General features: G+C 34.5%; 1 protein-coding gene across 1 annotated transcript; it reads left to right on the top strand.

The window, feature by feature from the left end:
* Nucleotides 1-900: 900 nt before the first annotated feature.
* Nucleotides 901-12,624, top strand: LOC117322035. Its single transcript, XM_033876745.1, has 3 exons — nt 901-1,064; nt 6,119-6,323; nt 10,733-12,624. The coding sequence occupies exons 2-3, from the start codon at nt 6,231-6,233 to the stop codon at nt 11,168-11,170; spliced, it is 531 nt and encodes a 176-aa protein (XP_033732636.1). The 5' UTR covers nt 901-1,064; nt 6,119-6,230; the 3' UTR covers nt 11,171-12,624.
* Nucleotides 12,625-13,907: the final 1,283 nt, after the last annotated feature.

Below are 13,907 nucleotides of genomic sequence, written 5' to 3'. Positions count from 1 at the left end.
CGATCATTATCTTGATATGCACAATAGATTTCACACTTTGTTTTGTATACCAAAATCGTATACTTACCTCAGTTCAAGCATTTCATATCTTATAACGTAAATACATGTTGTATTGTCTTCTTTGGCATACATTCACAAATAGATTGGCAATAAATATAAATATAGCTTTACTATCTTGTATATCGCAAACCGAAGTGGAAAAATATCAACATTTTCATCAACAACTATTGTCTGACAAAATCCAATATATTGATGGAATAACGATACGGAGTGCTAGGTATTTATCAATATCCAATTACATTGATATGTTTGTCTACGTTTATACGGAATCACAATAAGCCGCCATATTGTATGAACTGTCAATTCCCCGTGACGTAAACAAGGTCGACCATAAATGTAATTAAATTAATGTCACGTGCATAATATGATATTGACTCGGCCAATGTTCATTCTAAAGTCGCAATTTTAGCTGTATTTCTCTTTAATGTATATATATATAAGCATTGATAAACAAGTGTGACTTTGTATATTCTTCGGCATACTATTGTCATCCAAATCTTATGTTTATACGCAGTTTTAACGATTTAACATACACATATATATGTATCTGTACACAGCTTTCTGGCCTTGATGCCAATATGATGAAAATAATCCCGTTTATATTTCAATAAAACTTTTTTACGGAAAATATAAGTTATATGAGTAATTCTGTGACAAGCTAACCATGCTTTGCCTGTGTTCCTCTCAGGTTAAATATATCAGCTGATATGATTGGGATCTGTTTGAACTTTTAACGACTTGTCATGATCAACAATGATAATTAAGTCGAACCGTGTTACAATAAAAGACGAGACGAACGCTTCCCACGTGGTACAATTTAAACTTCAGTCCCGTATTTAGGCGTTCCGTAAGTACGGTGTCAATCATAAAGACAATCGAACATGGATCGATACTGATTAGATCATTAACGTCCATGTAACACTAGGATATACAGCGCCATTTGAGAGGGTACATCATCTTCAGCAGAGAGGGAGGTGCACGTGACGTCCATAGTCGTTTTTAAGGTAAGGGTGAATTTGCTTTCAGTTAGCTGATCCCAGTTGAAAAATAATGAATATTTTGTGCTTGAAAGCCATCAAACAACAAATTTCATGCAGTACACCTTTTATTATATATATATATATAATTATGGAAGCCTAAGAAGAATTTGAAGTTTCTTTTAAGGAAAAATTGAACGGACAAAAGCTGGCCTATATCATTTTCCTGTTTTTACCCAGAAACATGTTATATATCAAATGTTTGTATTCATTGCTGCTACCTACTATTTGAGTAAGGCTATAACACATGATCTGACCTGAAGCTCTTGTGTTGATGCAAATCTGAGAACATATTATTCAACATTTCGAGACGGTTTGATGTAAGACCTGTTCATTTGTGGAACACCAGCCAAGTACGCCCAAAAAAAGTCATACGCATTTTCTAATTTATCAAATTGATCCACCACATAAAGGCTTGCTAGCCTTTGCTGTAAGACACTTTTCGTCACATGAAAACTGAACGTGCTGGCGTTTTATCTGTAAAAATACGCGGGTGATTGGTTTAAGTTTTAGTGGTTAATAAAAATAGGATTTGACATGTTACATGGGATTTAATCTTCTTTAATACGGTCACCTGATCTGTCACTCGGCTTATCACATAACTGACGTTCACGAGAAAAATAAGTGAAAGCCCTCTTTTAAATTGGGGATTTTCGAATAAGATTCCAGTATTACGCTGTTTAGCAACACAATATCATCATTTCACGAAGGTGAAGTATTTTGGCTAACACATAAATCGAATGGGGGAATGCTGGTCAGATACCTAACAGGAGAGTGCATATATATAATCATTTTGATTAACTTTTTCTAATTTCTAAATTCAAACATTGCTGTACACTTTTTTTTCTAAATATAGACACATCATATCGTATAGAAAACTGCTATTATTTTATACTCGGTTATCTTAGATAGTCGAGAAGATGAGATAGTAAGCTTTGTTCTAGGCCGTTTCGTCCCACGACATTGGACAACGTCACTAGATATAGAAAAGGGGGTCGAAGGACGGTATTAATTACATTTAACTGTCTCAGCGTGTGGCGGTATGCTGTTTTGCTCTGCATGTGTAAACGTAGGAGGAAATTATACGGGATTTGTAAACTGAAACCATCTATTGTTAAACGTGATACACAATTGTAAATTATTGACAGTATTAATACACGCCACCGGTGACTTACTATGCAAACTATTGATTACGACTGTATTATTCAGGCTATATTGTTTAAAATGTATTATATCGGGTTTGATTCTTATTAAATGTTTTTATTGATTGTGAATCAGTCAAATTAACACTGGACAGGCGTCAAATGTACTTCTAGCCGCCGGAGTGACAGATGGGTTAAAGGACAAAGACGTAAAGTCTACATTTGAAATACCAAAGAACCATAGTATCTAATTCAATTACATAATCAAATATCATATCATAAAAAAACACACCACACAATAAAGTTTCTGCCAAATATAACAATGGACATTTTAATATACGTAAGCATGGTATGTGGCATTGGGCCCTTATGTGATCGACAAATGTCAGATTTGTTACGGCGAAATGACAGACGAGGACAGAGAAATAACAGACGGATATCAAATGTGTTGTTTTTTTTCTCCTGGTCCTGTGATGCACATGGTTTTGTGTCTAATATTTGACGTCTCGAACTCCAGAGTTGCGATTAGTCATTCAGTGAAGACAACGAAATTGACGTCGAACAACTGTAAAATGAACTAAAACAAATAACAACAACAACAAAAACAACAACAACGACGACGACAGCAACATATAATAAGCTACTAAACTTTCGACTTTATTTTATTGAATCATCTGTTCAAAAAAATTATGTACAAAGAAAACATTATATTTTTGATATAGACAATGTTCATTAACACTGAAATCTTAAGAATATTTGGCCGTGTATAATACTATTTTTCTGAAAAATTATTTTCTTTAAATAGTCAAAAAAGGACATCGCAACAAATACTGAAATTCGTCACCTATTTCACGAGTATATCACAGTATGGACATACATGTATTCTATTTTGATGCTCCACATTATTCCATCTGCCAGTTTCCTCTATAAATTATGGTCATTATTTTTGTTCTGAACTTACAAAGTGGTATCCTTTCATTATCAGTTAAAATTGCAATCCTTTTTATAAATTCTTTAACACACAGAGTTCAAATATTAAAAAAAAAAAACATCACTATTCCAGTTTTGTTAAAACTGATCGTGTAAAATCTGTATGACAGTTTATTTTAAAGAAACAATACAAACGGACACCAACAGTACAATAGTATTTACTTTTATCGACGACCAGAGAACAAAACAAATTACGGGTTTTCCTGATGATATTATTTCTACGTCAGTAAGTAATTAGCCACTAGTACTTTTGTAATAGTATTAGATATAATCCCATTAACATAACACCACTTATATATAGTGTGTTTAATTATACTATTGACGGTGTTGTTGTTTTCAGTTTAACAAGGCCTTGTACCGTATTAAACCATAATCGTATCACGACTCAAATAAGTCATTAATACATGACATTCAAAGTCAAAAATGCCGTCAAGGCGGATTTAAGATGGGTGTACTAGAAATGGGTATGTTAATTGGAAGTCATATTATATTACATAAAACTATGAGACTTTAAACTATTTTCGAAAATTTTATTTATAATCCACAACTTCAAGATATCGCCATAATATTAACATTCTAGATATAAAGTGAGTGATAATCTATCCATTCTAAATAGAATGGACTACGTGTAAAAAAGATATATAAATCCCGGCCAAAATAATTTAATCAAAATTAAAACGGAATAAACATTTTCAACAAAATAAAAACAAATATATTACCAAATACTTATCTAAAAGTACAGTTGATACAAACAAAATAATTGGTGTATAAGAATTTGACCCTGTGTGTCATATAAAGTATACACATAGTGAATATGCACGTCTTTTTTAACTTCGATTAGGGCACTTGCCAAATAGTTTAACGTCTAGGCGGCTTAATCGTGAAGTGTTTCGTCACCGTAGACAAACCATTCACTGACCCGTTCAACCAAACACACCGAAAATCTGTACATATACACCTGCTCAATTTCACGGCTGACAATTCTTCTGTTAAGTTGACTTTATCAAAGGTGGCCATCTTGAACGTGAATTATTAAATGAATTCCGTTTATATTCGAAATGTGTAAAGCGGAAAATAGTTGCTACAAAGGTCAACAGACTTTACATAGAGGGATTTTTATATAGACTTGAGTACATGTATTTCCGAAACGTTGATTTAGTTTCTTGATAAATTTTGCAGAACGGTACTTTTCTGATCCAAGTCAAAGTGACGTTTTGATATACATGTGTTGTCATTATCGATATATACGTAATCTGTTCCAAACCTCTCGTCATGCTAATCAGAGGGCACGCGACCAAGATCGTTACATATATAAAATATATTAAAACATTACCCTAATATGGTAAAGCCATTGATACGGATCAGAGGCATGTTGTCAAAGATCAGTCCAAAATGTCGTAACATCAAACAAGTGGATAGGGCAGAATATCGCAAAAGCGACAAGTCAAGGTGATTCCTAAACAATCCAGTAAATAGTTTAAATAGATTATACAAAAGTACAAAAGATATAAGCCACAGTTCAATGCAAATCAGAGTTAGAACAGTAGAGCTAAAATCAAATTTTCATCATACAACTGATTCGGCAGTGATACAAGGACTATTTAGTAGGCGACGGAGAAACACAACAAATGTCAAAAGAAATATAAGAAAAGCATAAAACAGTTGATCGTCCAGCAGGACACCTCGTCTGTTTGAGCTGCCAACATTGTGGAAAGAGGAATATTTTTATACATAAAATTTTACCTCAGGAAAATGAAACGTTCTTTGATGACGATATCTGTACAACAGTTTATAACGTTTTCGTATCTACATGCATATCCATTTTTGTTATATCTAAATCTGTATAGTGGTGTTATAGACTCAAACCCATTGTTATTTATTTTCAAGTTATGATCTTCGTATGGTCTTAAGAGTGAAAACGAAAGTTCACCGTCCATTATGTCGAGACTGAAATGAAAACAGGAGCATGAGGTTGTTGAATGTATTTCGGTGCATGTCGGGTTAACCAGTCATTGACATTGTATTGATTTGTATGGCAGGTGCCAATTGAGAAGGCGGTTATCCTTAAGAAACATATGGTTTCATTCTTTTTATACTTTTTCAATGGCTTCATACACATCTATATTTTTTATTGTATTGTGCCCTTGTTTCATCGATTCTGAGTTAGAATTGCGATTCCGTTCTTATACCGGTATTCTCTATTTTTATGTAGAATTTTCTCCATTTTTCGTAACCCCGTCTTGCTTCAATACATATTTTCCCCCATTACTTCAAGTACTTTTGACAGGTTGGGTGTTTTACATTTTACGTACTGAAGATTATATAGAGTGAAATAAAAGTAATTACATCTGTATTGATGTCCCTCCATCCCCTTCCCCCACTTTGTTTTGAACGTTGAGTGTCCAGCACATTGGTAACAGTGAAGAGTTACAAATTAATGGCAAGGCTTTTGGACTGAGTTACAAATGTCGAGGTGTAAGTGTTTAGCTACAAATGTCAAGGTTTGAGCGCCCAATTACAGATGTCTAGATGTTAGCACTTGGTTACAAATGTCAAGGTGTTAGCACTTAGTTACAAATGTCAAGATGTTAGCGCCAAGTTACAAATATCAAGGTCTCAGCGCTGAGTTACAAATGTCAAGGTCTCAGCGCTGAGTTACAAATGTCAAGGTGTTAGTGCTTAGTTGTAATGACCAATTTGAATGTTTTAGTGCTGATTTTATCAATTTCAAGTCTTTAACGGAGATGAATTAACAACTTCAAGATCTAAATGTTGAGTTACCATTGTAAAGTTCATTTGATTTAAAGTCTTACTGCCATCCATAAACGTTAGTGATATTAAGATACTTAGATATGAAACAACATTTTTTTGTGTGATTTTTCATGATAGATAATCAGCACAAATATAGAAGAAAGCGACACAATGACAGAGTTGTCCTAGCATCAGGCGACGACTCAAGGACAACTCACTTAAGTCTTTCCATCGTCAGAAAAGTCACAAGATGAGCCTTGGCGTGGAGTATGGACGAACGGCCGATAGGCGGCGCTCTTCCGTTTGGAACCCCATTACCATCGACGCGGAAGACCTTAAGGCGGTAGGTTTTAAACAATTGGTAGATTTTCAACACTCGCATCGAGACATTTTCCTTAGTTGGCAATTCTGTTTTTAAAAGAAGCGTCAGTATACTTTTGAAATTTGCCCCTGTGTATACAAGGTTGAGCCAGGGATAAAATGTTTGGCAGCCACTGATTGGCCAGTTGTTACGAAGTTCAAAAATAGAGTGATATCAATGTCTTAATTTACATTCCTGTGCTATAAAGAGTCATACGTATTGTATCAAAGCTTGTTAAAACCTGATTTTGAATAAAGAATAAGGAAAATCCCCTTTTTTCTTTTTTAAGTTGGATTACACTTTTAAAAATATATTTTATTTTGGTATATCAGTCGATATAGAAAACCTTACAATGAGTTACATTTTTTGTGATGTATTTGTTATTATTTTGATAAGATTTTAATGGCTTTATTTACCATTCTTGTGAATTTGAGTTTAGAATGCTTACATTAATTATCTTACATTTATTAAGATGGTGGGCCAAGAAATTCACAGAGGGTAGAAGTGCACTTTCAGCTACAAAATATCTTTTTTACACAGTCTTAATTCAGAAAAAGATAGAATTTATATAACATTTATCGAATGTTTCTTAGTTTATAAACAACTGTAAATCATTCGCAAAGTTGGTCGAACTGTGAAATCGGCGTGATTCGCCATGAGTTGTTCTCATATGAACTGATCAAAACAGGCTAATGTTTATCTTAATTGCCAGACAGAATAGCTGATGACATCCGCTTTTAAGCAATACGATGTTTACGCCCGTATCCCTATAATATTTACAAAAACAAAGGAAAACGATTTTGTTTACGCTTACCTCTCTCAAAATGAAAAGCATATGTTTTGAACATTCAATGCGAGCAAAAACCCACGGCAAAACACGCCTCGATGCCGAGTTAAACAGTTCGCCAAATTTTGTGAAGTATTCAAAGCTGTTTTTGAAAATCAAAAGCATCCGATAAATGTTGTACTATACATATTAACTAATTCTGAGTAAGACCTTGTATTTGTCGCAGTCAAATTGTTCTTATGAATAAGTGATTTTGTGGCTTAAATTGCACTACTTCCTTCTGTGAACATCTTGGCCCGCCATCTTATCGGGTACACGACAGTGAAAGTGTGCTTAATATACTTTAAATGAACATCTAATGTACACATGAGCTTTATTTTTCTATTTCTAACGTCAGTCATCACAAATCTCAGATATGACAGTACTAATTATATTGACATTCAGAGCCAAGTATGGAGAGATATTTACAGTTAGGGTCTGCCATATACACAGTGTCGGTGCTATACCACACCCTGACAATATAATACTGGGTATATATGAAACTTAATAGGACGACTCTAGCCTGTATTGACTCTAATAATTATGTACAAACAAGGATTTGCCTGATGAATTGCCGGTGCAAAATGTATTTTTGCTACCAGCGTCGTCATGTTTGAAGTTTAATCTAATGTGGAGTGTGTATTTGAATGGTGTAGTGTTATGTCAATACTTTGAGCCCCGAGTCATGCCTGTCAGGATAACTACTGCGAGGAGACACGGGAATCCCTAGTATCTTACATGTGTTGCCGGTATATTAAATACGGAGGTAGGCTTCTCTTTTTAGAATAACATTAATTTCTTATCAATATTTGTCTCGCTGGTACAGCCCGGCCCTGTTTAAAGTCTCGGCAATATGAGTCCAGCTAGGCATCACATTGTATGGCTAGATATCGTTTGATACTTCGTGATTTTATTTTATTGGTCTGATTTTAAAACACTTTAATTAAGACTGATTTACGGCTACTAAATTTATATACAAAACCCTAATTAATGATCATTTAGATTCTTACTCAGTTTTAGATTTTTAAATTAAAAAAAAAAAATCGATAATATTTGAAATGTCAAAACGTCGTGTGACCTCTAACATAAGATCTTGCACGTGCGTACTACACGTTATTTAAAGTCACCCCCTCTCCGTTGTGGAGTTATATTTGGCTCAGTCCAGAACGAGGCTGACAGTGTAACTGTTGGGTATGAAGGAATACAAGGGGTCAGCGTCCCTTACGGAGGCAATGAGGAGACGTATTGTCCTAACTCTGCTTAAGGTGAGATAATCCACATCCCTCTAGGAGGATAAAGATTAACTGTTTCTGTCAAAAAATGTTCTTTTATCAGTATGAAATCGGTTTGATGGAAGTATTATATTTTTTCCAAACTGCTATCAATTTATTGTTAAAAATTTTTTTTTTGAAATCTTTTATGTAAGACCTACTCAAAATTTGAATCAAAATCGAATAAATAATCATAACGTTCCCAGCAACGGATTAGAGGTTTTTTTGACATTATCAATAGAATGTATATGAAATGAAGTGCACCTAACTGTACGATTAATGTCGTACAGATATGTCTCCGTTACGTCATCCGCACGAGATATTGCTTTATTTATCTTTTTGCCATGGGTGTGAGAAACGAGAATTATGCTGATAGGATAATACATAATGTATACGCTATATTTTACGATCATATTCATTCCTACATTTTAAACAATACGATATGTTATATATTTTATGTGCGCTAAATAGATAATGATTGACGACGGTTTTTAACGAAATGTTAAGTTTACTGAACGCCAAGCTACTTTACATATTTTAAAATCTATATACTCTTTATTTGATTCCGTAGTTGCCTTATTGACAACACATATGTTTAGTTATCGATTCGGAAGGACGTTTTGTTATTAAACAAACACATTGTGGTGTCTCTTTTATTAATTTACATATTGCATTAAAAGGAACGTGTATTGACTTTAAAGGCCTGAATGGGTTTATCAGGTAACCATTAATTACCAAGAGTATACCACAGCCCACTATATTGCTTTATGACCTTGTGACTGAAAACGCCAAACAATAATATCGATTTTTTATCTTCCATAGTACTTAGGTTAAGTAGCAAATTAAATGGTGTTGTCCCACTTAGTCGGGTAAATTATTTTATCAATGTTTTATTTTATAAGGTAAGTATCGATTTATTAGGTGGAGATTTTCATATTAAAACTAATAGAGTTGCCGATTATAATTAGGTTACAGAATTAATGATAAGATCAATTGCATGGTGTGTAAATGTTGGATAAAGTTCTCCTCATTCCTAGGATGGGGGACTAGGATACCCCTAATGACCCTTAACTCGTAACAAGGATTGAAAAACTATACAGTGTGTATTATATCATGACGATTTTCATATCTCGTCCTCAATATTCCAGGGTTACTTTCACTTTTGCTCTCTGCAAACCTGGAATATGGCATGGGAAAGTCGGAAGTCTCAGTCAGCATTTGAATAAAACGAAATACCTGGTTTTATCATTTGATGCACATAAATCGAATCTTAAGGTCGCCATAGCGTTCAAACGACTGAATTTTAACTTCCTTTTAGCTCCTATGTAGTCTTTAAAAGAAACACATCAGCTTAGCGATTTGTCACATTTTTTCCCTGACACCAATAAAATAGCTAGTCGCGTGTTTTCGATTTTGCCATGACACATTCTAGTAGTGTAGAGAGCGAAGGTGAACGTAAACCCTTGAGTATCGAGAATGCTCATATATAATAACATAGTTTTGAAGCATTATTAGTTTAATGGAAATTAATCTAAGAACCGTTATCATGAAAGCAATTTTTCACCAAAGTCATACTGAATTTCATTTCAAACGTTTGCTCCTCATGTATTTTGTCTACAATTTCAGTAAAATTTTCCTTGAATGCGAATCCAGTTCAGTTAACTTTTCTTTATGCAATTGATCGTAGAAAAGAGTAAGAACAGGTGTTCTATGAGTGTAAACGTGCGTGTTTCATACATTGAACACCCTACACTTCATTTCTTAAAGCAATCATGATGATAACCATAAACCCATATAATTCTTCTCTACCTTCAACACTCTTTAATCAATGTCTATCATTTAGGTAAGTTGTAAGTAACATAACACCGTGATTCCCATCCTACAGACTACAAATATTAAAACTTCAAAAAATAATTATGGATTCATATCATATTGAAAATCAGATACTTCAGATCAAATAGTAAATAATGGATGCAGGCAGATATAGTCTGCATCTTTATCCAAAACTTATTATATATTAACGTACACTGTATTTAGAATGACTATTCTTTGTCATTTCCCGACGAAAACGATTGTATTACAGATCAAGGGTTTTTTCAGTGAGTATCACGATTGACTTTAAAGTACCGGATTGTTGACGATGTTATAATATATCCGCGGAGACTTTCCATAATTCAACAACCATTAATCAGTGTTTCCTATTGTCATGCTTGCAATGCTTTTTCCTGATTTTCAGTATTTCTCCTTCATCATCTACTTCATGTATAACTTTATTATCATTATTATCATTTCAGACTGAAATTGACAAGGAAGCTATTCGCAAAAGTGTATTTGGTCCAAAACTTTCTGAAACCAACTTTGGACCCATTGATACTTCTGTTAGTCGACCTACCACTGCGTCTGCGCGGCGATCCGTACTCTGGTCACGTGAGCGGAGGTCATATGAATCTCTGAGTAAACAAAATCTACAAGAGTTCCATGAACGACCTTACATGAATTACCGATATCCTGAATTGTCTAAACACTACCCAGGAACATGGCGGACGGCGAATTCTCAACAGTTACATAAAATTGTCGACAGACTGACCAGACCTACGTCACTCAGTACTATGCGCGCGCAGTCTGCACCAAAGATCACGCGCACAATGTATTCAAGTCGGTGTTCAAATCGAAGCGCGATGACACAGTCGACAATTGATTCTTGCCATTCTTATGGGAGCAATGGAATATGAACTATATTGTGCATAACATTTTACCGCGAAAGAACAAATCGTTTTTGTGTGTTAAACACGCAAGTTCATTGTCTGCTGTCTGTAAATAAACCTACAGATTTCCGGACGAATGTTGTTAAAACTGTGTCGGATGATTGACATGCGACCTTACTACAAAATGGTACCGACGGACATTAATTAGGTCAAGGTGTTCCATTAGTTAACCAAAATATGGATTACATTTGTTTATATTTGCTTCCTTGTGAAGACGACAGCTTCTGATAATGTGTTATTTAAATATTTCCTGTTAAACAGGAAACAAAATAGAATTAAATACGTATGTAGGTGTGTCATTCGAAAGGTCCATCTCTGACGTGGGTGCTCTATAAGCACCTTGTTTCCACCCTATCACCCCCAGGATTGATATAATATCGAACCACTGTGTGATGTAGTCATGGAATGTTTGTCATTGGTGGTCAATCATTTGCCTCCTTTCCATCGGACTTTATTGATGGCGCACATAACTGATGTCATTGAATAATTGCTTGAATGTGATTGGAAACACTACATAAAGTAATGACATTATCATATTGCGAGTTGTGTTTTCAGAGTAATGACACGTGTGGGCTGTCTTTTTTGTAGGTCAGGGAAAGTAATTATCGTTCCCATTTCAAAAAAGAAAATGTTCTTCTGAGGTATAGGAGAATGATATAATATTTGTGAACAGTATGTAGATTAACCCAATGGTAATATTTTTACGTTTAGCACGATGTTTTGCCGAGTGCCAAGCGTACAAAATCTGATCCCGCAGATTGATATATTTGTCTACATCACTCAGGGTAACTGAATAGTTCCACAAGATATCATAGTAAACCCTCAGGGAGGAAAGATTCTTAAGCTGCTAAACACTAGGCAAAAGCCTTGTGTTTGTCAACTTGATAATCTTCCCCCTTAGGTTGAGATCCCTCTTTCTCCCATAATTCACAGGTGAATCTCCGTTTTTGGTATGGAAAAGACAGCTCACACACGCTATGACGCTACTCACAATAGCGTAACGTCATCATTTTATGTTGCGTAACCGCATCGCAAATTGATAACGTCATCAATTTTGACGTATATTTCAAGGTCATTGATGAAAGTGCGATGAAAAAGTTTCTCAACACGTTACAATTGCTTACTTTTTAAAGTGTGTGAGAAAAATAATCAAACATGTAGAAGCCTCGTGCTGACTAGCCAAACTCTTACACTCGGGTTGAGATATCCCTGTCCACGGAACAGGCCCATGTACGATTCTATTAGTCTCAACCCAAAAGGCGTGAAATGTTCTATTAATCTTTCCCCTACCACATAAACTGTGTTGTACCGTGAAGTGTGGGGGGAAATGTGTCTGATCTATTATCGTATGTCATCATTGGAGGAATCCTCGTCATGTGCTGATTGTTTGTGTATTGACATTAAAATGAACATGACCTTTGCGATTTATGTTTCTTCTGTATCTGTATTTGGGGTTGATGTCCTTCCAGCAAACTCATTTGAAGAATTTGAAGTCCTATTGACGTTGGTTGTTTTTGTTTTATTCTGGAAACATAACCCATACCATTCCTCGTTTGGGCGACCATTGAATACCCAGATTAATCGAGGGATAATGTCAAGTAAGACAATAGAGAACAAAACAATAGTTAGCTGAAGTATTATAGTTTATTCATGATATCTGAATTACTCTATGTGGTAATAATTAGAATAAGATGGATTCCAGATTATTGATTCATGCTTAAGGCATCCATACGAGACCATAATGTGGGGGCAAAGGGAGGTAATAAAGATTTCACTTATAACAGAAAATTGCTGGAGCTGTCGGATATTAAGAAATGAACAAGTACGCCGTGAGGTTAAGATTCGTTGTCATTTTTGTAGAAAGTTTAACAATGTTTTTTTTCCTTTTGTTCACATGGACAGAATCACAATGGTTTGTTGGTAGACTGTTGTATCTGTATTTCTCTGCTACTATCAGGATCACATGGCAAGTTTCCGAAAATGAATTGACATAGGAAGAATTTCTACGAATATATGGATCGTATGACAGTCATCAAGGACGAATAATCTGTAAAAATATATATATATATCGGGAGTTTTGAGACCAGCCCGAGTGTCAGTCGTATTTACAATGCCAAAAACTATACCAAAACACGTTTTTATTGTAAAACTTCACAATATTTGAACTTGAAGATTTCTGATTCCTCTATTTTGTAGTAATGAGTACATAGGTACATCCACACGATAAATGAATGTAAATCACCAATATTGTCACTATTGTAGTGGAAGATTATGCAGTGCATACTCTTGACTGTAACTTTTTTTTTTTTTTTTTTTTTTTAACTTAAAGTCTTTTAATGTCCACACTCACCGATATAAAAGTAATCAATTGGGTAATTAAAGATAATTTGCTTTAATATTTTCTTACTCGAAACCCCAACCTGTTTAAAACTGTGATATATATACAATTTTGTATGTACATATTTAATTACATACTCGATTCAAGGTCACAATATACAGCGTCGAAACGTACAAACATTGACAATTAGTAGGTACGCTAGCGACAAAAAATGATCCTTTTCAATGGTTTGTCAATTCAGCTTGTCTTTCTTTGTTTGATACAACAGCATTGTACAAAATCACAATGATGAAAATTAGTAAAACTCAAAATAATGATATGAAGTTATAGTCATTGATACTCTCTTTATAAAATGTACTATTATCC

The sequence above is a fragment of the Pecten maximus genome, chromosome 2 (assembly GCF_902652985.1).
Source record: "Pecten maximus chromosome 2, xPecMax1.1, whole genome shotgun sequence".
Classification (NCBI taxonomy): domain Eukaryota; kingdom Metazoa; phylum Mollusca; class Bivalvia; order Pectinida; family Pectinidae; genus Pecten; species Pecten maximus.
The sequence above is the reverse complement of the archived record's forward strand: the minus strand, read 5'-3'. Positions and strand labels throughout refer to the sequence as shown.

Bases quoted from the DNA above. Each gene is read 5' to 3' on its own strand.
- LOC117322035 (XM_033876745.1), top strand. From the start codon at position 6,231: ATGAGCCTTGGCGTGGAGTATGGACGAACGGCCGATAGGCGGCGCTCT. The intron at 6,324-10,732 runs GTAGGTTTTAAA...TTATCATTTCAG, and splicing joins ACGCGGAAGACCTTAAGGCG to ACTGAAATTGACAAGGAAGC.